Here is a 26,881-nt window from a genome sequence, read left to right as displayed (position 1 = left end):
AATGGGGAGTGGGCTTGAAAATGGTCTTGGAGAACTGGGAACCGGAATGGGTACCGGTATGGGTACTGGAATGGCATCCAGATTAGTTAACGGAATGGGGACAGGAATGGGGACTGGCATGGGTACCGGAATGGGTACTGGCATGGGTACTGGCATGGGTATTGGAATGGGTACTGGCATGGGTACTGGCATGGGCACTGGCATGGGTACTGGCATGGGTACTGGAATGGGTACTGGCATGGGCACTGGCATGGGTACGGGCATGGGTACTGGTATGGGTACGGGCATGGGTACTGGTATGGGTACTGGCATGGGTACTGGTATGGGTACAGGGCTTGTCAATGGAATGGGGACTGGTATGGGTACCGGATTAGTTAACGGTATGGGGACCGGTATGGGCACAGGTCTTGTTAATGGAATGGGAACCGGTATGGGTACCGGGATGGTTAACGGTATGGGCACTGGTATGGGTACTGGACTAGTTAACGGTATGGGGACCGGAATGGGGACAGGGCTAGTCAACGGAATGGGTACTGGACTCGAAGATGGGATGATGAACGGAGAAGGTATTCCTGGGGAGGCTAGCCAAAGCAATTTCGCTAACGGCGGTCAATACGGTGCACAGAGCTTGGCCAATGAGGCAGCTGGCCGTGGTGCGCAGGCTGCACAGAGTGCTGGCGCAGGCAATTTCCACAATATCGGAACTCACCACTCTAGTCAAACGTCTGTAAGTATCATTATTTATTTAGAACAACTATTATGAACGCCAGATTGTGAAAGAACTTCGTTTCGCGACCCTCTCGGCAAATCGAATGCCTACACTTGTCTCTATTTATAATCCTCTTACATACGTAATTTCCTCAACGTATGTCGATACTTTTTCTAGCTATAGCGGAATTAACTCACCGCCCCATCTATTATTTTCAGATTAATCACGTAGAAAACGATGAAAGCCACAACATAGGTGGTGGGACTGGGTTCAACCAAGCAACGGCGGCTGGTGGTGGCTTCGGCCGCTACCAGAACGGTGCCTCACAATATGGCAACAATTATGGAGCAGGCAACCAGGAAGGCATGATCGGATAAACATTGATAAGACATGATGATGAGAAAACACTAAACAAATAGACAATTATTTACAAATTATTTGTTTCTTTACTATATACCTATTCATTGCGAAAACTAAATTAAAAACATTAAACATATATAGCTATGTAGCGATGGAACGTTAAAAAATCCTCCAGTGAAAGATGGTAGTATTATCTTTTAAGTTATAACAGTAACTAATTATAGTTAAAACTTAAAAGATATTTTGTCCATTGCAGTGATAAGTTTTCATGTGGATAAATCGTTCATGGTTTTCATGCTCGAATTGCTTTAATTATTGTCGTACTTATTTAACAAAATATATGCAAAAATAGCATAAAATATCCTTTTGTACAATTCATTATATAAATAATAGCAAAGTTTCTAGATCACGCAGAGAAATCATCGACTTATATGTATACTTTTATATACTTCACCACATAGTATAAAACAAAGTCGCTTTCTTTCACCCTATGTATGTTTAAATATTAAAAAACTGCGCAACGGATTTAGACGGTTTTTTTTTAATAGAGTGATTCAAGAGGAAAGCTTATATGTATAACAACATCTTTAAACTACTCCGAATTCAACGCGTGCGAAGCCGAGGGCAAAAGCTGGTAAACAATAATAATTTCAAGAAATATATTAAAATAACGTCTTCTATATCGGGCGGTTAACTCCACAACCGAGACAAAGCTCAGCTTGTGCAGACTTTTAGTCTCATTTGCAATTAAATTAAATTGGTTAATTTATTAACGCCACTGTAGAACGGCAATGCAGACGAAAGATAGCCCGCCATTTCTACTTGAATTAATTAAAACTATTTATTTAATACGTACTAATGTTATACGTACAAAAGTTTGTTTGTTAGTCTGTCTTTCTTTCACGTCACAGTGAAGCGATGGTATAACTATGGTATATGGTGTCTTTGGTGCCAACATTGTAGGTATATGAATACGCACAGAAGGATCAGTGCTATTATTTATTCGTTACTAGCTGCGCCCTGCGGTTTCACCCGCGTGTAGGTCCGTATTCCGTAGGAATATCGGGATAAAAAGCTGCCTATATGTTATTCCAGTTGTCCACCTATCTACGTACCAATATTCATAGTAGCCGATTCAGTAGTTTTTGCGTGAAAGAGCAACAAACACACACACATCTTTACATACTTTCGCATTTATAATATTAGTAGGACTAGTAGGATTTGTATTCGTCGTCATAACTGAAATTAATATGTATGTCGATTCTGAGCTGACCTGGCGAACTTTGCAACGCCACGGAATATCTTTTAAAATATTTTCCACATTGTTCTTATCTTTTAAACCTTCCCTGGACTATTATGCATGCATCATCATCAACATTTTCCAAATCACCCCAGCCATTCTCGAGTTTTACCGACACTAACGAACAGCGATAGATTTTTATATAAATCTCCTTGTACAATATTTTTGAAGAGTTTTCACAGGAAACCTCGTGACTAAAGAGTATGGACGCATTGATTCAGTGAAGTAAACCGTATAAAACCGAAGTAATCTACCCACGAGGAAATAAATATGTTCTTGTTAGCTTCATATCCTGAAGCTTATAGTGCGATCCATGTGAAAGCCCAAATCCCACATGTGATTGGTGACAAATCCTCAAATAATTGTCTTCTGAGCCTTGCATCGAATAGTGTCGTGTGTATTATAACATCGTCCTTATTAATATTATTATAGTTTTTTTTCCTCATTTGAGTACGCAGAGGCGTGTCTGTGGGGGCTCTGACCCAGGGTGGTATACAAAAGGGGGCGGTGAGAAGCGCCAATTTACAAATTCGAAAAATAAAACTTAGTTATTTGAAATAACGCGAATAAATTTCGAGACTTCGAAATTTTCGAGAGCCTGGTGACAGTCGTTTGGACAGACGGTCTTAGTAATAGGGTCCCGTTTTACCCTTTGGGTACTGAACCCAGGAAACCGGCGAATCTTCGCACTACGCCACTGCAAGTATGATTATTATAATAAAAAAGCTGTCAAATATACTAGAGGAAAATATAACCGCACACGTCCATATTATCAAAATTCGTAAACAATATTATGACAATAATTTTTTTTGTTTTATATAAGACAGACAGAGACATTTTAAGCTAGGCGTTGCTATGGTTTGGCGAAAAGACGCGGGTTCGAATACCGCGTTGTGATCAATTTTTTTCTATTCTTTAAAAATTTATCAATATTATGACAATATTTGAATTCCCTACATCTATGTAGCTTCTTAGTCTTCGAAATGAAATGAATCGTTCTATTAGTTAATTTATATTAATCCAGAAATTCCATTATTCATTTAAAATCAACGCTTTAACCAACCCCTAGCTTGTATCTTTCTTCCTCAAGCAAAAAAGCTTGAAAGAAAGGAATGAGACATAAATTTAATTATTCAACGTCAAATTATTGTAATAACGGGGCCGACGTAAGAAGGAAGTACTCCTTGTTGTTGGACGTTGTTGTTTCGTTAATAACCATAATTTTTTAAAACCTTTTGTAACTTGATAAAAAAAATGGTTATATCAATCATTTATTTCTTTGATTCATTTATTTTTAATGTTTTGTTTGTTAAAAACTTTATTGATGAATATCGAGGAAGATTTATATATCGTGTCTTATCTACACTAATACTATAACGAGGAAAAATTTGCATTTTTGTTTGTTTGTAAAGGATAAACTCAAAAACTACTGAGCGGATTTTAAAAATTCTTTCACCATTACAAAGCTGCACCTTCACTGAGAGAAATAGGCTATATATGTACCACGGGCGAACAGTTAGTACTTAAGATTTTCTTTGTTTATTCCAAATAGTCGGATGTACAACATTAAATGTATCTTTAAATTTGTCTTGAAATCGGGTGTGTCTTTAGACGAACTAAAAAAATAAAAGAATAGAGAAAATATAAGGAACATGCACGTCAGGCAATACTCCATTACTGCAATTCGCCTTCATTTACCTACTTTTCTTCATACATACACATACGAATAGCGAAGCGAATGGCGAAGCGAATAACGAACATCAATGAGTAAAAGCGGTAATAAATTTGAAATCGATAGGATTTAAGGATTAATCAGAAACAACGCTTATATTCTGATGCATTGCATTGTACAATAGGATCATTTGGCTTTATATAACTAATGTCGTTTTAGCAATGTGTTTCAGTACGACACCAATACGACTTCTTAACGACCCCTAAGTGGAATCCGCCTAAATACGCTGGCAGCGAGACATTTTTAAATCGTTTATTAATTGTTTTTTATCTGTCAATTAATTAATAATTGGTCCTATAGTTTATTATCTACAGTATAAAATGTGGTTTAGATAAAATTAAGCATTCAGTCGTTGGGACCGTTCAAAATGAAACTCGCTGTAAGTGCTTATATTAAATAATAAAAAATAAATTTTACATCGATATTCTTGAGCTTCACTTAAATTTCCATCAATAGCTTTTCAATATCCAATTATCAGATAGCGTTTAACGTTTCGAATTATATTTCATTACTAATTAGTTTTTTTTTTGATCTCGTAATTTTCTCGGGCACTATTTTTATTCAATTTAACCTCCGACCTCGCAGCTCTTGTGTAATCCAATATTCACAATTAAATTAAGAACCAAACGAAAGAAGACCAGATACCCACTTCATTTAAAACTTGTAATTTGATAATGTTTTTAAAATTTAGTGACTAGAAATACAGCTACTATATAGCTACCTATCGAGTTTCGGATGGATGAAATTAAGTAATTTAATATATTTTGTTTAATTTAAAAAAAGTTATAATGTGTTTATTAGACATTATATTATACAATAAGTTATCCTTATTTATCACATTTTGTACAGCGAAGAAATAACAATATTTCAACTAGAACCGAATTCGACGAGCATATTTATTTGCGTTATTTATATTTTGAACAACCCATTTCAGGTGTTCCTAGTTCTCACCTGCGTAGTGGCTTCCCAGGCCCAATTATTTGGTCTGGGCCAACTGTTCAGAAACTTCATGTACGGCAGGGGCTACGGAAACCAGGCTTATGGTAGAGGAATGGGCGGACAGTCTAACCTGGGTTATCAGAATTCCGGGATAGGCGGTTACCACAACATTGGTGGTCACCAAAGAAGGATTAGCAATGTAAGTTATGTTTAATCGATACCATCTTCAAAGTCACATTTTTATTCATATACCATAGAATTTAAACTTAGCCTGATGAGATTGAATAAAAGTTTTCCACGCTTACATATAACGTGCTAGAAAACGTTCGTTCAACCCAAAATAATCTTATTTTTAATATTAAAAACGAACCTTATGAATCAGGTTGTCAAAAACGGATAATTAACTTCTTAAGAAACTTTGTAAATAAACATTTCCAGCAACATACAAACCCTATATCGCATTACTTCATCAATATATTTTAAAGTTCTAGTAAAGGCCAGGACCAAAGGGCAGTGATGATCGCTCTGATGATACTGGGTGAACCGTATGCCGCTTTTATTATAAAAATGTTATCTTTTCAGATCCAGCAGAGCGAAGACTCTGGGTACCACAACATGGGCGGTGGTCAAGGGTACAACAACCTAGGGTACGGGGCCAATGGGTACAATGGATACGAAACAGGCTTAGGAAACTACGGCAACGCTTACGGTGAAGGGAACGAGGGTGCTGCGAATATGATGTGAGGTCAATTTGTTGATGGAATAAATATTTTGTTTCTTTGCTATTTTTGTCTTTTTGTATCCTATAAAAGAATTTCTCTGTAATAACAATCAAATACTTTGAAAGAAATTAATCCTGCTAATATTATAAATGCGAAAGTATGGATGAATGTTTGTTATTCTTTCACGTAAAATATGCAGAATGGATTTTTACGAAATGTTACAATAATATAGCTGGTGTTAAACCAGAATAAAACATGATCTCTATAAATACTTGCTAATTTCCATAGGTGAAACCGCGCGGCGCAGCTAGTCTTATTTAAAAAAAATACATGTTTAAGTACACGCTACAATTCGATATTAAAAACAAAGATCAAGCCAAAAGAAATATTACGTTTTTTATGCACATAAATTACGCTTTAGTCATATTTTTCCCAACCTTTATTTTTATCAGGACTCTCCATCTTTAGATCAAATCGTTTAATATACAAATCAATAGAAAATGTACTATGTTCACAAAAAGAATTGCATTTAATATCATTTAACATGTCCTACATATAAATAATAACAGCAAACGTTTAAATCAAATTTCACGCGTTATCCTTCACAGTGGCTTATATCAAAGCTCGTTCAAGTTTTTACTCCCAGTGTTAATTACAGCAAAGATGCCTCTCCTGTAAAATATCACTAAATGAAGAGCAAAATACCTCGTCGAAAACGTTCACTCATTTCACACGGCTTGTGTCGCGAGATTCTACTCTAAAATCAAGTGTTAAGGTCCAATTTATCTCAGCACACGATACATAACTACAAATCTTGTAACAGTTCACTTTTGTTCGGTTAAGAATGCGCTTTGCTCGTATACAGCTAGCTACGTAACAAAAGCTACTTGTATTTCATTGTTGCTATGTCACACAATACGCTGCTGCAACGTTTGCAAATTATCTTCACTTTATTAATAAAGTCGGTAGAAAATCAGTTACCATGTATTCGCCTCTCCTGGATAGAAAAGAAAAACAAAAATAAGGATTTACCACCTGCCGGGTTACCGATTAAAGACTCAAATACTTGGAAACAAATTAGGCGTGAAATAATAGCATGTTACGTACGGTAAGTGGGGAAGCCGGCGGCCCGTTTTCTTTTCCTCACTCTTCCCAGTCCATTCCTTCTTTCCAGTCGTCGAACCTTTGCTTTGCTCTGCTATATTGGATAAATATTGTCAAGGTAATTTTATTTCTACAGCTAAAGGAAGACCAGTACACAGCACTTTCGCATATGAAAATTACGTTACAAACACACAAAAATATAAAAGTTATAAGAACCTTCGTCGTTCGAGAATGTAGGTGAAAAATACCCATTTAATAGATGAAGGTTAAAAACGCGATGACATTTAAATGTAAATATCCAAAAGGTCATTAATGTAGCTTGATTAGAGTCCATCGTTTAATGTATTAAAAATAGTCTATGAGTTTTTCTTATGTATATCCTGACCCATGTTACATACGTGCAGCGATATAAATCAAAGATCTATCTTAAATGGTCGTTTTTTCCTTTGAAAAGGACGTCACTCCAACATATTATACGTAATATTTCTCATTAAGGGAAAAGCAAGAAATATATAATGAAAATACGCAACATGGGACATTAATTATTTCCGTTTTAATATCGAAGAGAAATTTGCAAGCTAACATTTCACGATATTAAATTGTGAACTCAACCTAATTCGTTTCAAGCTCCCTTTAACTATAAAACGTACATTATACAAATATATCAAGCGCCTGTCTCATTAACATGCTTTTCTTAGATACGAGAAAAGTATTTTTTATAATTTAGAACCACTTCTAACCGACGTTTTTTATGTCATAGCAGGCAACTGAGCTGGTACCGATTCGGTGTACGGTGTGTGGTAGAAGCTGGAGGTCCGTTTCCTTTTCCTCACCCTTTCCAGTCGTCATTCCTTTAATTATCCTTTACCACATAAATGCGGGCAGCGCATTTAGAGAAGCACTTCCTCTGCGATATGTATGGGCGGTGGCGATCGCTTACCATCAGGCGAACCATCAGCTCAGTTGCCCGCTCTGACAGACAAAAAGTTAATCATCCGCTGGTACCTAATGAAATCAATACAGATACCACTTACTTTATATCTACATTATATGCTTCCAATTGGAAAAACCACGAAACCCTTTTACAGTTAATTACATACGCTATTATGGACGTTATTATTCAATATTCTTAATAGTTTATAAAAACGATGGGTCGAGATAAACTTTCAATTAACCAACGACCGTCCAGTTATCAACATGAAAATGTTTGTGAGTAATTCTGTTGTATTTTTTCTATCTCAGATAAGGCATGTCATCTGATCGTTAAAAGAGATACACTATCTACGTGAAACTTAAATTAGAATAATAATACAGCTTTATTATTTTATCCTTTAAATAACATTAAAAAAGTACACAAACACACACACACAAATATTTCATGTAAACTTAACGAATTTACTTATTAATAGTTTTTATCTCTGTTTAATTTTATCGTGATAGTTTTTTAATAGTTAGGGTTATAAATAATGTTATTGTCAATTGAAAAAAATACATATTATTATTAACTACTTTCCAGATACTAGTTCTCCTGGGTTACCTGGCTGCATCAGAAGCCCTTCCATTCTTTAACCCCCTGGAAGCTGTATCCAGCATTGGAAGCGACCTTGGAGATGAAATAGGTTCTAATGTAGAGAATATGATCGGATCTACGTTGGGGATGGGGGGTGGGGGAATGGGTATGGACGAAATGGGATTGGATGACCTTGGAGGCGAAGGGATGGAAAACGGAATGGGGATAGGAGGTTTAGAGAACGGAATGGGGCTTGGCGGATTGGAAAATCGAATGGGGCTAGGAGGTTTGGGGAATGAAATGGGGCTAGGAGGGCTGGTGAATGGGTTGGGGATATTGGATTGAACCCTTGCGATGATATAATAAAAAATAAACAAACTTTTAAAATATGCCTTTAACTCCTAATTTCTATCCGCTGTGCGTGTGCCTTACTACAACTTTACATTAAACATTATACATTTTATCTAAACTAATATTATAAGGAGGAAATGTTTGTATGTATGTTTATGTTTTCACACATTCTCTGGTAATAAATCGGTTCAGTAGAGTAATGAGTTTGACGAATTTCAAACATACGAAGCATTAGACAGCTGCCCTTCATTGAGTGATGTAGGCTATTGTGTAGTTTGAATCCCGGGTTAAACCGGGTGTAGCCGAGACCGTGGTTAGTCATTAACTATAGAGGATTTTATCCCAGGTTTTCTACCGATACTGAATGAAATCATTTTATAACTATTATCGAAACACCTTCAAATCTTCACACAAGTGTTGAAGATAGAAAAGTATATTAAACAAATTGCGACGACTTTACAGAAACTCACTTCACTACATTATGCGATATTTATTCTCCCTTTAGACTACCCTTTGAATTACATTAAGGGACTTTATACGAACAAGCTGAAGGTTGAATTACAAAGTTGACAGCCGAAATACTTGTAAATATTTACGACAAAAACACGTTGTGGCGTTTAAGAGTGTACGACACGATATCGCATCGTAAACGCATTTTTATTGTGCTAAGAATGTGCGTACGGGCGTGGTGTTAAACTGCTCGATGGATATGATTTTGTATCAAATAACATTTAAGTTTTTAAATACCCGAGCGATGTCATGTGAGAAACAACTGCTCGATAGCTACATGCATAAATTTTACATGCTGTATACCATCAATAAGTACGTATTATAATTATACAGTAATTACTTTTTAATGCTGAAAAAGCTGATGATTAAACTTTTGTAGTTACACCACAGGTATTGCGTAAACAAACGACAATTTTTTGTCAAAATCCGAAATATTGTTTATCGCGATATCGTATCGGATAATATAAACCTTCTTCAAAGTAATTTCGCAATTATGAGCTTTATAATGTAATGTTTAATAGCATAAGAAAACTTTCTAAGAGCCATTGTTTTTGCTATTTAGGTAATAAGCTAAATTTTGTTCAAAATGGATTTTGTATGTACGTTTGACCTCATAAACTTAGTTATCTGTATGTCAAATTTTATCCAAAACTGTTAATTGTTTTAGGTGTAATTGTGTGTCAATTTGAGTTGAACTAAAAAGTAAATCAAACTTCAAATAAATAAAAAAAACTATACGGACATACGAACTTATTCATGAGAGAATTTAAAAACAATTTTTATATTTATATATTCTCATATTGTCTCTCATACTTGGGCTCCATTCACAGCTTTGAAATTACCTGAAAACAAAGAAAAACAATTTAATATAATGCATTTCGCACAATACACAATAATTATTTTTGAATTGTTGTTAAACTGGTCGGCCCTATTTCAAAAATTCTTTAACATGCAGAAAGCTTCTTTATTCTGAGTGACATAGATTAATTATTTTATTGATAAAATTTCGCGTCAACCTGGGCAGAGCTGACACGAGCTAGATCCATAGCTCACACAAATGTTTGTCACAATTAAAACGTTTCATTCTTGTATTAAAAATTATTATTGAAGAGTTACTGTACTCATTACTAGTCTATAAGGAAAGACGTTACTAGGGATAGCGACACTGACATAGTATTATTACGACCGCTAGGTAAGTTTTATTAAAAACTTTGATTCAAAGGCTTGAAAGTTAAAAGGATATTTGTATGAGCGTGCTATCTCCAGTAGAAGGCTACCCTACTCCTAAGTATACGATAGATAGACGAAATGGATGGCTTAGTCCATTCGTCGATAGAACATTAAAATGAATGTAGGTGTAAATGGATAGATAGATATGCTATTGAGATCCATAAATGTATAACATTGGCGTATAATCAAATAAGTAAATAATATAAGCAATATAGTTAATTTATTAATTTCAAAAGCCGATATTTACGAGAAAACTCTATTTATAACACTAATTATAACTGTTATTTGATATTAAATAAAATAATTATCGTTTTGTCTCTAAGAATTATCGTAATTTCTTACAAGGAAGAAATTAATAAAATGGATTATTAGTATAAACTCCAGATTACGAATTCATATAATGTTTATTAAATACAGAATAATTAAAAACACATTTAGGAACAGATCTTTGATAATTAATTACAACATAATATTCCGATACTACCCTAATAATAGGATCTAATAATTAAGTTGAATCGATTTATAATGACCAACGATCGCTTCGTTAATGAGTCTATAAAGGTTTGTTTAAGCGAATGAGAGGTGACAGTCAATCATCAACTGCCTAGTGATATGTTATTGAATTAAAAATGAAGCTCACGGTGAGGATCTATGTTACTTTATCTATGTTATGCTCAATGTGAACTACGTACCATTCAAACATTGCCTTCCACCAGCATCTATTCAACATTGCTAAAACACCTAACGTAATAGGAAACGAAAATCGATGGCAATTCTGCCTTTTAAGTCTCGATTTATTGTCAAAAGGTTTTATTTTATATACTAAATGAGGAACTTCTCTCAATTTTAAATCCAGAACGTTCTAGAAAAAAACCCTATCATAACCAAATCTGGCATTCGCAGGTGATTTTATCATGCCTCGTATGCATCGCAATTGTGGAGGCGCAGTCCGACCTAGTACGAGAAATCCTGAAGAGGAAGATTGCAGCCATCCTGGCGAGACGTTTAGCCAACGAGGGCCAGCTAGGGGCGTCCAGGAGGGACTACGCCAGGGGAAAACATTACGCTGGCAGGCGGTACGACAATGGGGCAAGTGGCTCCGAGGGAGCCGCATTCCACAATGCGGGTAGACGTGAATTCCACAATATTGGACACCATCACAGCAAAGTTGTCAAGGTGAGATTTTTCATAAGTATCAAATATTTAATTTCACAATCACAAATATATTCTAGATTGCCATTTAGAATGCTTTTGAAATCCTGCTAATATTATAAATGCGAAAGTTTGTAAGGATGTGTGTGATGTGTGTGTTTGTTGCTCTTTCACGCAAAAACTACTGAACCGATTGCGATGAACTTTGGTACGTAGACAGCTGGACAACTGAAATAACATACAGGCAACTTTTTATCCCGATATTCCTAAGGGATGCGGACTAACGCGGATGAAACCGCGGGGCGCAGCTAGTATGTTATATAACAATTAAATACTGCTATTGATTCAGAGAGGAGCATCGCGTCTCTAACAAAAAACAAAACAAATCTGTCATAACAAAACCAAAATCTAACAAATATATTATTTAAAACAGAGATATATAATAGTTTTCAAAAATAAATCCATCCGATCCTTCGCTAACTCCTCACGGTATATGTTTAATTGCCTTATGCCTTATTTTCCAGGTGACCAAAAAGGAATCCTCTGAGAGTCATAACATAGGAGGTTCCGAGGCATATGACAATGCAGCCTCAGCTGGCAGACGCTTCCACAAACATAACAGAGGAGCCGATGAAGACGTCAACGATTACTCGAGAGGACAGGATCAATCTATCTCGGCTTAATATACGCGATTAGAAAGAGACAACACGTTTTATTTGTATGACTTCTTTCCAAGTGAATTCGTTAGTGTAATAAATAATAAATACCTATAGTATTTTCGTGAATCTTAGTAATATTATAAATCCAAAAGTGTGTTTGTTTGTCCTTCATCAACGTCGCAACGGAGTTTTATTTTTATATGATTCTGGTGAATGGAGACAGTATCAGCACCAGTAAATCATAGCATACCCATGTAATTTCCTTAGACCACGCGGACAAAGTAGAAGGCGGAGAACTAGCATTTAATCTAATCTTACCACCAGATTGGTAACACCTTTTTCTTACTGATTCAAATATATAAGTATCATATATAATGTATATAAAGAAGTAGGTATTAAAAGGTAAATGCAATAAATATTGATATGAATACCAATATTTCAATTTCGAAGACGATTCATATTCCGTCAAAATCTATTTCTATATATTTCGTCTATAAAAGTCTAATAAATAACAAGTACGAACCCATGTACGATGTTTCTGAAATGAATATAAAAGTATTTTATATTCAAACATATGAATTATGGAGTCTCCTAAAGAAGAGGCAGAAGTAAATGACGTCTGCAAGGAAACTGAGTTCCTTTTAAAGAAGATAAAGTTAAGACGAAGTTGCATGTACTTACCAGAAATTCAAGACTAATACCTCAAACGAGATCACACATTGCCTCTCCGACCCCTGCCATTTTTAATTAGGCAAAGTGCCTTAAACGAAAAGCAAAACCAGGTCAGATGAGTATTTAGATTGCTCTATACTGGTTGTTGTCTGTCGATTATCTTGTCTATTTGCCTTAATCTTGAAATCCTATTCTACTAATATTATAAATGCGAAAGTTTGTAAGGATGTGTGTGCGTTTGTTGCTCTTTCACGCAAAAACTATTGACCCGATTGCAATGAAATTTGGTACGTAGACAGCTGGACAACTGGAATAACATATAGGCAACTTTTTATCCCGATATTCCAACGGGATACGGACTTACGCGGTGAAACCGCGGGGCGCAACTAGTAGGAGTATAATCGGTACCGCTACTAGGAAGCAGGAAATTGTGGCAGATATAAATGGGAACAAACGTAAAGATATTACAGTGAAATATTGATTTATAAATAGAATATATACATAGAATGTGAGGTAATACATGAACATACCGTGGCAATGGCGGTGTAAATAATAAATGCCCTCGAATTACAAAAATTCCATAAAACACCAAATAATCTATATCGGGATAGCCTGGGTTATCGTAACTTGAATGTTAATATGACTAGGCACCTTATATAGAAAAGAATATAGTAATGGTGAAAGAATTTTTGAAATCAGTGACGGCGTGATCAAGGGAAATAGGTATCCATTTTTATATATATAATTTAGAACATTAAGAAATAAAAAAAAATACAAATATTACGTATAAAACGACCTCTCAAACTTTAAGGCAGCTGATAATAGAGTACACAGAAGGGTCAAAATATAAAACGAAATGAAACTGCGTCTGTTTTCAACATTGAAACAAACAAACATTCAATTAAATTTGATAAAAAAGCAAACAGTCATATTCGAAATCAATATATAAATATTTACACATATCAGTGTTTCAGTGGAACGAAATTTAATATGCTCAGTGCGTTCACCTGCTGCTTAAAATATTAATACTTTGCGAGGTTTATTTTTCAACCGAGTGCGAATTAAATATTTATCTGGTGCAACTATTTCAGTATCGCATTCGCCCGCACTTTATCCTACTAATATTATAAATGCGAAAGTTTGTAAGGATGTGTGTGTGTTTGTTGCTCTTTCACGCAAAAACTACGGAACCGATAGCAATGAAATTTGGTACATAGTCAGCTGGACAACTGGAATAATATATAGGCAATTCTTATCTCGATATTCCTACGGGATATGAACCTAGATATGTCGACGGTACGATATGGCTAGTTTCAAATGTTTTATTCACAGCTGGAAGAATTTATAAAGACTCATAGTAGTTATAATAAAAGTATAATAAATAACTCTATACACAATAATATATATATATATATATATATATATATACATATACATATTACATATATATACATATATATATACATTAATAAAAGAAAGTGGTGTTGGTTACACTATTTATAACTCAAGAACGGATTAACTGGTTTGGCTGAAAATTTGTGCAGTGGTAGCTTAGAACCCAGGGAAGGACATAGGATATAAAAAAAAAACTATCCCGGAAATCCCACGGGAACGGGAACATGCGAGTCAAACTCCGGATCTATCTTTCCTGCGACTACGCGGACAAAGCTGCGGGCGGAAAGCTAGTTATAAATAAAATAAATAAATCACTGTAGAAACGAAGCTGCATTTTTTTTGGCCTGTTGTCGGTGTAAGAATCTCTTTTGTTTTTCTCATTTTAGGCATCATGATAAAAAGTAGTAAGACCTAAACAATCAGCATCTTGAAAAAAAGCAGTGGTGACTCAGTGGTGAGAACCTCGGACTTCAAAATCGATAAGTCGGGGTTCGAGACCGGGCGAGCGTGTAGGAAATAAATAGATTTATTTGCGAATGTAGATAACATTAGCACTGCTTAAAACGGTGAAGGAAACAACATCGTGAGGAAACCGGCATGTCCGAGAATCAAAAGTTCGACGACATGTAACATCTGCCAACTCGCACTTGGCCAGCGTGGTGGATTATGGCCTGAACCCTCATAGGAGGCCTGTGTCCCAGCAGTGGGAACATATAAGGGCTGATGATGATGAATGCAGTTTTATTATTTTATCCATATCAATAATTGTATTATTTTATTTATATATCGTGACTGAATAACACACGATCGTCGTAAGCAATAAAATATTTATATCATCATCAAAATTATTGTTTAGGAAACTTACATATGATTCGATTCGTTATTCCAATAGGTACAAAGGTTCTCTTAACCTATTATCCTGTACATTGTAAAATGTATGCATGTAGGGATGGATGGAGGATGTATGTCGATCTATTATAAAAAAATCGCATCTTTTTTTATGTTATAGCGGGGAATTGAGCTGGGGGTTCGCGTGATAAACGATCACCACCGCTCACGAACAACAAGTAAGGATAATGCAAGGATTGACGGCTGCAAAGAAGGGATGAGCTGGGGAGTTTGAGGAAAAGGAAACGTGACTCCGCCCCCCGCCCCCCTCCCCAACTCACCGTAAGAAACACAGTAGCATACTACAATTACAGTCGCTCGTGTGAACAGAGCCTAAAACTGGTATATAAACCAGATAAAAGTGAATGCAAACGAACAAAACATCATTCCGAATACAATCGCCTAAAATACCAACAACATGAACAGCTTTGTGAGTATTTCTTATTTATATTCATTTAATATTAATAATCGAATTGTAATGTTGAAAAAGCAGCGGTGGCTCAGTGGTGAGGACCTCAGAATTGAAATCTATCAGTCGGGGGTTCGAGACCAGGCGAGCGTGCAGGAGGTTTTTTTTATGGCATAGTCGGCAATAGAGCTAGTGGGACGCCTGATGGTAAGCGCTACCACCGCCCATGAACATTTGGAGAGGCATTATGGCCATTGCAGACCATACGCCTCTACAGATGGATTGCCGGCTTTAAATTGGGAATGGATTAAGAAAGGATTGGCGAGAGGACTGGGAATGGTGAGGAAGAGAACATGGGCCTCCGGCTCCCCCATTCACCGAATGAAACACAGCAAAATGCTATTTCACGCCGGTGTTTTGTGGGGGTGTGGTACTTCCCCGGTGCGAGCTGGCCCAATTCGAGCCGAAGCGTGCTCGACAACCACATACAAAATAATACATATAAATTGAATTTTCAATTTATCTGCGCATGTGGAACATTACTACACTCAGTATTACATCTCATATTATTTTAAAATTAATTAAATAATATCCTCACTTATAATATGTAAGACACGACAATTCAGTTGATTCTGTCAAAAAAGCGTCCTTTTTTACACGCTTTTTATTAGCTTCACCTGTATGTATGTTTGTTTGTTTGTTTGTTTGTTTGTTTGTTTGTTTGTTTGTTTGTTTGTTTGTAACCGACTTCTTTGGGCGCGATTTTGACCCACTTTAAACGGCCAGATTTCGTTCAAACTTTGTAGATTTATTGAGGACCGATGACAATACACTAATTTGATAAAATTAATCCAGTTTTCAATTTGCAAAATATGATTTTTGTCAAAGCGTGTTTTTTAGTTTTTTTAAACTATTATTTATTAGTTTTATAAACTAATTTGGTAGGAAACAATTGCTATTCAATATTTGATTATTGTTTTAAATATTTGATAATTTGAATTACTGGAACGATTGTAATTAATTTATTAAACTTATGAGTTTCATTATTGCTAGGATTTTTCCTGCATTATATATAGAACAATTGTATACTGACCTTTACTCAGTTTTTAAAACCTTTGCATTTTACATTAAACTTCATTATAATATGACTTGCCTGTTTCATTGACCAATTATTTAAATTTTCATTTTTCTTACAGACAATTATCATCGCTAGCGCAGCTACCCTACTGTTCTTTATGGTAATGATTTATTTATATGAGTCTTTTTTAATCTGTGACGGGTTTTGTGTATCACTTTTTAGGGAAGTGGAATAACAATTTTAGAATATATCTCAGAAAGGTTTTTTTTATAACATTATATAATTTTATACATTATTTGAATCGTGTAATCGCCACCTTTTCGGGCAAAAGCAATGATGAATTATTCAAAGTTAGTATCCTCGAAGCACCAAATTTCCAAAACTAATTAATACAAAATTTTTTATACGAAAAATAACCTTTTAACTTTCCTTCAAACCTTCACAAATACAATATATGATTCTAAAAATTGTAAGTTCCATTTATTATACTAGGATATTTTAATCCTAGCAACACTAAATCAGTCTATTTCCTTTTGTTCAGGCAACAATGACTGAAGCCTGTATCATACCGATTCCTCCGCCGGATGGCTTTAAAGATGTGGCTAAGAAAATAATTGAACGACTTCGAGACTAAATCGAAATGTCTCCTGGTCATTAATATAATAATGCCAATATAACAAAGACGTTGAGAGACTGGCTCTAATGGAAAATCGTACAGAAATACCTGTTTTCCATGACTTTTACATTTCAAAAATTACAACGCCCATAAGGATTTATCAACTCGGAAAATGCGAATACCCTCTTGGCATTATAATATTACTGTCACGTGGATTCATGTGAATTTCGAATAAATGTATAAACTTGGTTTTTCAAGCTTTTTAATTTGAAAATTACGACCTTACTTCATACGTCAACTGTCAATGTTCCCGCGCAATTTTAAAAATAGAACACAACGAAAATAATCTAATCCCAATTTAATATGTCCGCATTTTCTTTAATTCAACTTCTTTTTTTTAAACAGGCAACTCAGGCTAATGCCTGCGTCATACCGGTCAATCCAGAAAAGATTATGGAGGTCTTTGGAAAAGTGATGGAAAAGGGACAACAGGCAATTATAGGCCAACAATAATTTTATATCTAGTAGGTTCAATTTATAAATTGAAGGTAATGTTGGCATATAACAACAACAAATGTCGCAATGTGAAATGTTAATAAATATTTAATTGTACTTGAGAATATTTTATTTACTTTTATAAGTGTACTGTATGCACATTTTTTGCTTTCATTCCGCTTCAAATCAACGAAAACGAAAATTATGAAGAAAGCTATTTTTTAAATATCATCCTACTAATCCTATTCCTAATCCTACTAATATTATAAATGCGAAAGATTGTAAGGATGTGTGTGTGTGTGTTTGTTACTCTTTCACGCAGGAAATACTAGCATTCTGCCTCGGATTCACCCGTGGTACATATATTTACTTATAGCACACACTCACACTCACACTTATAAATATATCCAACGGTGAAAGAATTATCGAAATCGGTCCAGTAGTTCTTAAAGTTACCGCATATAAACAAGCAAACTTTTCAGCTTTATATTAATAGTTGAGACAAATAACAGTTAGCATTTAGGTTCTAAGAATATTTAAATATAGGTACATAAGGGACGATGTATAAAAAATAACATATGAGCTACAACTGCTTTAGAATAATATTCAGTCGCAACGCAAAAGCAGAATCATTTATTCAAGATGTTCAAAAAGACAAACACACAAACTAGAACTCGCATTACCACCTACAAACAATCTTGAATAATACAACGCTAATTCCATTATTTGTTCACCCGCCAAGTCACTAAGGACTTATGAAGAAACTTCCCAGTGAGTGTAAAAGCCTTCGCCGCAATAACAAAATTACGACTACTGTCAAACTGAGCTTGAAAAATTCTATTACATTAAAACGCCGATGTATTTTGTACGGAACAAGTCTTAGAACGCGTAAAAACACGAGCGAGCGGACATGTTTTTCTGCCGCAAACTGTCGCGGCAATTTTTGGCGGGAACGCTTAACGCGAACTGTCAACGGCCAAGTTTTTTTTTATACTTATCTAGGGCAATAAGCCTGAACTATTTTCCAATGTCACCCACAGCCACAAAAGAGATGTAGCTTTTTAAAATTCTTAATGACGTATTCCTTACAGTAAAACTTGTAGATACTTTCCCCAATTAAAATGTTATGTTTGAGTTGTAAACACTAACAGCTAGTTCTAAATGCAGTTACGTATAAATAATATCACAGAGTATTCATATATATTGAAGTGAAACTTCTTTAGAATCGTTGTGATTTCAAACCGGAGATGTGTAGCAGTTCGATACAGTTCATACGTTCTAAGGATAAACTTCCACATCCTTCAGTGACAATCCTAACCTTTGTCTACACTAATCCTGTTCTATCCTACTATCCTACTAATATTATAAATGCGAAAGTTTGTAAGTATGTGTGTGTTTGTTGCTCTTTCACGCAAAAACTACTGAACCGATTGCAATGAAATTTCGTACTTATATAGAACAACTGGAATAACATATAGGTACCTTTTTATCCCGATATTCCTACGGGATACGGACTTACGCGGGTGAAATCGCGCTAGTATTATAAAGAGGAAGAATATGTATTTTTGTTTGTTTGTAACGGATAAACTTAAAAAGAACTGGACCGATTTTAAAAATCCTTTCACCATTAGAAAGCTGTGTGCTCAAGCTTTTATATATAATTCCGATGTCACAAGTATCGGTACTCCTCCGAAACGGCTGCACCGATTCTTATGAAATTTTGTGTGCATATTGGATACGTCTGAGAATCTGTCAACATCTATTTTTCATACCCCTAAATGATAAGAGTAAGGCAGAACAGCGTTTGCCGAGTCAGATAGTCTAAATATAAAAAACGGAACTATACAATAAAAAAATGACTTACAAAACACTTCTTTTATTTTTTATATCCTTACAAAAACATCATACAAATAATCATAGGGTATACATTTTACATCAACCGCAGGCGCAGCAATATTCAACTGCTGATAAACTTGATACAAAACTGTAAAGAGACTTCAATACTTTTGAATACTAAAAATTAATAATTTGAAAAATTCTTTCAGTTTTAGATAGCCCATTTATTGAGGAAGACTATAGGGTATATATGTACCACGGGCGAAGCTGGGGAGGACCGCTAGTCTTTAAATATAATTTATAATATAACAAAACTTGACAAGTAAACATCGCCAGGCTCATAGCAGGAATATGGTGCATTTCCTCCTCATGCAAAAAACATCAACAAAATTATCTGTCTTTGTTATTTACATAAAGAACAACAATTAACCTTTTCACTCTATTATAGCCGTTCGTTGGTGCCATCCATAGATCCTTCATCCATGAACAAAACTCACTTCTATGTTTTGTATCTTTGTATTTATATGTTGCGTTTGTATCTTTGCTATATGTATAGCATGGGTATATATGCGATTAGATTGACACCGGTACTTTTATGTAAACAGTTTTTAAGCGTGCATTATCTTCCCAATACGACATTCGCAGAATTACGTTTAAACAAACACATACAAATACTATTCAAATATTAGAATATATCCAATGTATTTTTTATTTCTTTTTATTGTTCTTAAAATGTATTAGTTGTAAGCTAAAATGTTGAATTTGTGATTAAATGTATTTTCTTTCTTCTTTCTTTCTTTCGTTCAAACAAAATTTCCTCAACAATAGATTTCAATAGATAATAACTCTAGTTCTACTAACGCAGACAGAGCGAGACATAGCATCATAGCACATTGAGGTTCGACACTGGGGTCCGTTTAAAAATCTAATTATCCCTAACAAAGCTGTTTGTGAATCCATTTGCCGTAACAAGGACCTTGCCTTTGATCTCTAACTTGTGCTCGCAATGTCTATTATAATTATGTTCCAGCAATCAATATTTGTGTTGCCCAAGAAATCTACAATGACTTTATTTCAATAATTCTCAACAAGGATCACAAGGTTGTTATGTATTTCAGTTGTTTTTTTTTTTTCAAAACCATACCCAATCATTCGAAAAAACAGAATATTATAAACTACATACTGTTATTTGTCAATGTCAACAATAAGTTTCGTAAATGCTAATTGATAATTGATGTAATTCAATAATTACATGATTATACTCATAAATTATATAATTATTCCATGAGACTGATTATTGCATGAGATAATTTTGGAGTTAACATTGTTTTTTTTTTAAGTTTTACGTCATTTCATCTCTGGTCTAGTGTAATGTTTTTTTTAGCGTTTTCTTGGTAAGTAATATTTGCCTATTTGTATCCTTCGAATCAACAAAAGTTAAAGAAAATACAGAAAAACACGAGCGTTTTAAAAGCGTTTACTTATTTATTTTCAATTCTTGTTCATAAGCTTTTTTATCATATTTTTTCAATAATGCTAGTGAAAATGGGAAACTATTTTTTCTATATTATTAATGCACACTATTTAATATCGACCACAAGTAACGCTTGTTGGTCATTACTAAATCGCGTCCATTACACAGAAATTTGTTAACTGTTCAATGACCATAATTAATTACAATTTAATACCAAAATAATGGAATGTCTTTAGGGCATCAATATAAAAACCAAACGTTTGAATGCATCTACATCAATCGATTTGGTGTGTCCGGTACAACATGAAGCTCCTCGTAAGTTAACAACACTATTTCTGTGACCGTAGTATATCTGTCATAGCGGGCAGCTGAGCTGGTGATCCGCCTGATGGTAAGCGATCACCACAGTCCATGAACATTCACAGAGTTAGGGGCTCTGCGAATGCGCTGCCCGCTTTAAGGGGGTAAGAGGATTGGCGACTGGAAAAAAGGAATGGATAGGGAAGGGTGAGGAAAAGGAAACCGGCCGTCGGCTCCCAACAACAGCAGCTTGCTACTGTTGCAGGCGGATCCTCTGTGGGGGTGTGGTGGTTCCTGGTGCGAGCTGACCCAACTCGTGATGAATTCGTTGCTTCGTTAAATTGTTTAATTAACTACCAACAATTCCACAGGTCGTCTTTACCGTACTTTCTTGTGCGCTTATGCTCGAGGCGGTTCCCTTCGGGGGGCTAGACTTGGGCGTCAGAGCAGCGCACGCCATCCGCAACCGTTTATTGGGTCTGGGCGGGCGTGGCGAGAGTGGCATCCAAGATGTGGCTGGCAATCTCAGCCCCGATGGAATCCAAGACGACTTAGCCAACTTGGACGAAGACGGCAATCCGATTGTGGAAGGAGCCCGGATCGGCGCTGGTCTGTTGAACGAAGGCGCTCGCGATATTGGTCTGGGTGATTTAGGATTGGGAGGGGACTCAGAAAGCAGGAGATACAGCCATGGAAGGAACCAAGCCGCCCAGAACTACAATAGAGGTGCGAGCGGCGCGGAAGGTCAATACGCGCGCAACGCTGGTGCTAAGGAGTTCCACAATATTGGACAACGCCACAACAAAGCCGTGACGGTAAGATTTTTACACATATGTACTTAATTAAAATACAGCTCGTAATTCCTCAGCATTAAATACTATATTGCTTTGACAAGAGATAAAACGCGAATTATTCGTTAAAGTGATAATAAAAGTAGACTCAAAACCCAACCTGATAACATTTTTAAGATTTGTATGAAAACTTGAATAAGACAAATGCTAATAATTGGTATTAGGTAATTGGTATATGTAACTTTGTACCGATAATTACGATACTGATACCAAGTATGTTTTTATTTGATACTAGAGCAGCGCTTACATTAAATTACACATATAACGTGTATCAATGCCCTGCAGCAATTAATTAACCAAACCACAAACAGGTGACCAAATCGGAAAACGACGAAAGCCACAACGTGGGCGGTTCGGAGGCCCACAACATAGGCGCACGCGCCGGCAGACGGTTCCGCAATCACGCTGACGGTGCCGCCGAGCGTGCCAACGATTACGCCCAGGGAGACGAGCAATCATCTGCCTTGGGATCGTAAGAAGTCACAATTTAAACGTATCTTTTCCCAATAAATACGTTTCATATGAAAATGTATTTTATTTACATTACATTAAGGTGTAATATTCGTTTAATCCTTTTATATATTAACATCAGAATGTATTCTGTGTAATAAAATGCAAACAAAATAAACCAGAGACACAATAGATGACTACTAAAAACTTTCGACATTGATGCAGGTACCTGTTGAAATTAAAAAAGGCAAAAACAAAAAAAATACAATTGTATAAAATATTCATTTATTACTAACATGAGACAGTACTCAGTATATAGTTACTAAAAATATCAGTTGAAATATTCACCATAGATAGGTATTGCCATAGTAAAGAGAATATCGTATTGTATTTACTGTGGTACTATGACATTATCCTACTTGTACTTATTACTCTGTGATTATACACTCATGAGAATAGATACTATATGATTTTTAATATTAACGCCATTTCATTACATCATCAATAAATACAGTTATTTTAAACTAAAAAACACGCTTTATTTATGATTTATGATGATTTATTAACTAAATTCCCTCGCTCATAATAATAGTATACGTAAGAAAATTATTTAAACTGGGCGATCCCAATCTTGATATGAAAAAAGAACAAACGTTATATATCAAAGTTTGAATTGAATTTGTCCGTTTAAAGTGGGTCACAAACGACCCTAAAACAGCCGGTAACATACGAGTGAAGCTAATAAAAGCTTTTTAAAAAGAACATCTATATTTGAATTGAACCATATAAATATCATCTATTTTACTCGATAGCACCTCTCAAATTTCACAATACCACATTGCGGTCTCAGGAATACAATAACAAGTGAGAACGAAGTAAAATATAAAATATATTGAATGAAATAATCTTCATAGACGTTGTGCATTCTGATCTTGACAGATGCCTCCAACAGATGAGAAAACATTTTATTTCATGGAAACAATGAATGATTGTTTGATACAACATGATTTTAGCATGCTTTTATATTCTGTTTATTAGCTTCGCCACTATGTTTGTATATAACCCATTGCTTTTGACCCGATTTTGACCCACTTTAAACGGACTTTATTCAAACGTTGTACGTTTATTAAGGATTGGCAACACAAATTTCGTGAATTTATATTATACCTCATTAGGTTGCCAGGATTAAATAATGTTCTTACTGATACAGTGTATTATAATATATTATTCATATATAACAATAAGAGAGACAATCTAGTTGGTTCTGTCATACAAGCACAAATCAACTACAAACTATTAACATCCCACTTCTTGCGTGGTGGGTCAAAAGAACCATTAAACATAACAAGCCCTAAAACGATCTCCCCCACTATTAATAGAGCCAATTATTAATTCAACAGCCTTCCATTTCAATAGATTCCTATCACCAAACTGAACATTGAATTATTTACTTCCAAACATTGCGTCATCCATACATGTGACACTGCAAAAAGTGGGGCCACACAGCTTTACACCACATTCAACAATACATCGTTCGAGAGAGTCGACCAGCGTCCGTTTATACTGAGGTGACATCATCACGCATACCTACTTACCTTGTGAGTGTTGCGCATACGCGAAACAAAAACGTTTTACGAGTTTACCAAATATATTGTGCATATGTTTGATACGTACTATGTTGGGGTATACAATATATTTCAATCGACTTCAAGAAAAGCGGAGGTTATCCATTCGGCTGTTATTTTGTTTGTTATTTCATAAATTTTTACCGGGTGAATGATGGTGCTTAACCTATTTCTTTAATTATTTCAAATGGAGTCACTGAAAGCATGTTAAACGCATTTTGTCTGGTCATTTTAACTGGCAGATAAACTAAACGGAACCTATTATGAAGTTGCGAAACTTGTTACAAAATAGCTACATTATTTATTTATAAAAAAATATAAAAAAATATTGATATATTGTTTACTCTTCCAGGAATAAATATTTCAACAGTCAGAATTACTAGGTATGTTAGATAATTTTAGTACCTACTTCTCGTCAATAAGACCGACTGAATTGCAATGAAAACAGTCTAGATTGTGATTTTATTTGCAAACGATTGTATACCTTATTGTGAGACTATTTTTAAGGCTTTTTTAATGATATTCGAATAAAACGAAAGCACACATAATCAGTCGCAAATAGCTCTATGACCCACGTCAATTGAATAGTTATTTAAATGAATGATTAAGGTTATTTTTTATCAATAAAATGGGAACCGGCCAAGTACGAGTTGGACATTGAGAAATAATCTAAAATGTAAGTGCATAAACATTGTTCACCCATCTAATCTATGACCGAACCGACGGTTGCTTGACGTTGATTTTATATTTTCGTTGTTATGTTGTTATAGCGGCAACAGATAATATTTTATACATTATCTGTAGAATATTTATACGTCTAACTATACCCTAAAAAGGTATTAAAAAGGTCACTAATATTAAATATATCAAATTAATTAAATAACAAAGTTAACCCATATTTTAGACAGAGGATTATATGTGTTTATCCATGTATTAATCATTTAATACCGTGCTTGATTAAGATAACACATTCAAACGATATTATAATTAACAGTTAAGTATCAACTATGTGGTTATTAACTTAATATTTATTTAATCGTAATGATACAGAATTAAAATAAGTAATATAATCCTATTAGTCCTACTTCCTACTAAGATTATAAATGCAAAAGTTTGTAAGGATGCGTGTGTTTTTTGCTCTTTCACGCAAAAACGACTGAACCGATTGCAGTGAAATTTGGCACGTAGACAGCTGGACAACTGGAATAACATATAGGCAACTTTTTATCCCGATATTTCTACGGGATACGGACTTACGCGGGTGAAACCGCGGGGCGCAGCTAGTATTTCATATTACACTTATGAATACGAAATGACAAGCCAGTTAAGATTACAAAAAAACAACAAACAAGTTATCACGAATTAATAATATAATTCTGTTCTGCCTCAATTGAAAAAAATTGTTAAATGTGTCAACACTTCTTTGTCTGCTTCATATTTACTGTTTCCATATCCCCATTTATACGTTTCTATTGATCGTAGCGTGATACTTCTATGGAATTAATATTTAATTTAGTTAATAATTTAAAAAAAAACGTAAAAACTGCGTTATGCAACAAGATAATTGTATCTTCAATTACACCATTTCCAAAGTCTATTTAAACAGTGTCAGCCATTACCAAAAATGAACCAACAAACGCCTCGTTATACCCTAATTAATTCAGCGTTTCCAATAAATACAAACCCATTATTCAATACCACTTGCAAAACCGAAGCCATAATTGCAACCGCATTCATCGGCATTCAAGAGCCAAGGGCGACCACATCGCAAATCCAACTGCATGTAACTTATCATCGTATCCAAACAAAGAGAAAATTATTTATACAATATATTATATACGTACGTAATTTTTTTTTTATGTTACAGTCGGCAATGGAGCTGGTGGGACGCCTGATGGTAAGCGCTACCACCGCCCATGAACATTTGTAGAGGCATAAGGTCCTTTGCAGACCTTACGCCTCTACAAATGGATTAAGAATGCTATTTCACGCCGGTCTTCTGTGGGTGTGGTACTTCCCCGGTGCGAGCTGACCCAATTCGTGCCGAAGCGTGCTCGACTACCACATACAAAAATATACGTACGTAAAATACGTACGTAAATGTACTCCATGTGTTTCTTTTTTAAGTCATAGCGGGCATTTGAGCTGGTGGTTTGCTTGGTGGAATACTACGGGCATTATCCGACTGTGAACACTTCCAGAGATAGGGCCTCTGTAGTGCTGCCCGCTTTTAAGAGAGAAGGGTTTAGGATAGAATTGATGATGGAAATAAAGGAATGGACTGGGAAGGGTGACGTACGAAACTCAGATCTTCTGTGAGGATACCTTCCCCAGTGCGAGCTGGTCCATTTGGTACCTAAGCGTGGTCGTCTCCCACATTGATTCCTAGTATGTTACTAAAGTCCTCGCAAGAGAACATGGGTAATAAGTCATCTTAAAAAACTTGGTGTGCTCAGTAGATCGAGACAGTATTTCAAGCCGGCCCACCGACTTCAGCTGTACAAGGCTCAGGTG

General features: G+C 35.3%; 2 protein-coding genes and 1 long non-coding RNA gene across 3 annotated transcripts in view; 2 read left to right on the top strand and 1 right to left on the bottom strand.

The window, feature by feature from the left end:
• The window catches only part of LOC119837590 (calsyntenin-1), a 166,692-nt gene that overhangs the window by 74,062 nt on the left and 65,749 nt on the right, over positions 1-26,881 (bottom strand). The window lies entirely within an intron of this gene.
• Positions 15,572-17,921, top strand: LOC119837592. The gene is made up of 3 exons (XR_005288156.1): positions 15,572-15,663; positions 16,839-16,880; positions 17,742-17,921. It is a non-coding gene; the product is annotated as an uncharacterized LOC119837592 (long non-coding RNA).
• On the top strand, positions 21,246-22,816 carry LOC119837591. Its single transcript, XM_038363239.1, has 2 exons — positions 21,246-22,256; positions 22,604-22,816. The coding sequence occupies exons 1-2, from the start codon at positions 21,843-21,845 to the stop codon at positions 22,766-22,768; spliced, it is 579 nt and encodes a 192-aa protein (XP_038219167.1). The 5' UTR covers positions 21,246-21,842; the 3' UTR covers positions 22,769-22,816.

This window comes from Zerene cesonia, chromosome 28 (genome assembly GCF_012273895.1).
Source record: "Zerene cesonia ecotype Mississippi chromosome 28, Zerene_cesonia_1.1, whole genome shotgun sequence".
Taxonomy (NCBI): Eukaryota; Metazoa; Arthropoda; class Insecta; order Lepidoptera; family Pieridae; genus Zerene; species Zerene cesonia.
Note: the sequence above shows the minus strand (reverse complement) of the source record. Positions and strands in the feature narration are given on the sequence as shown.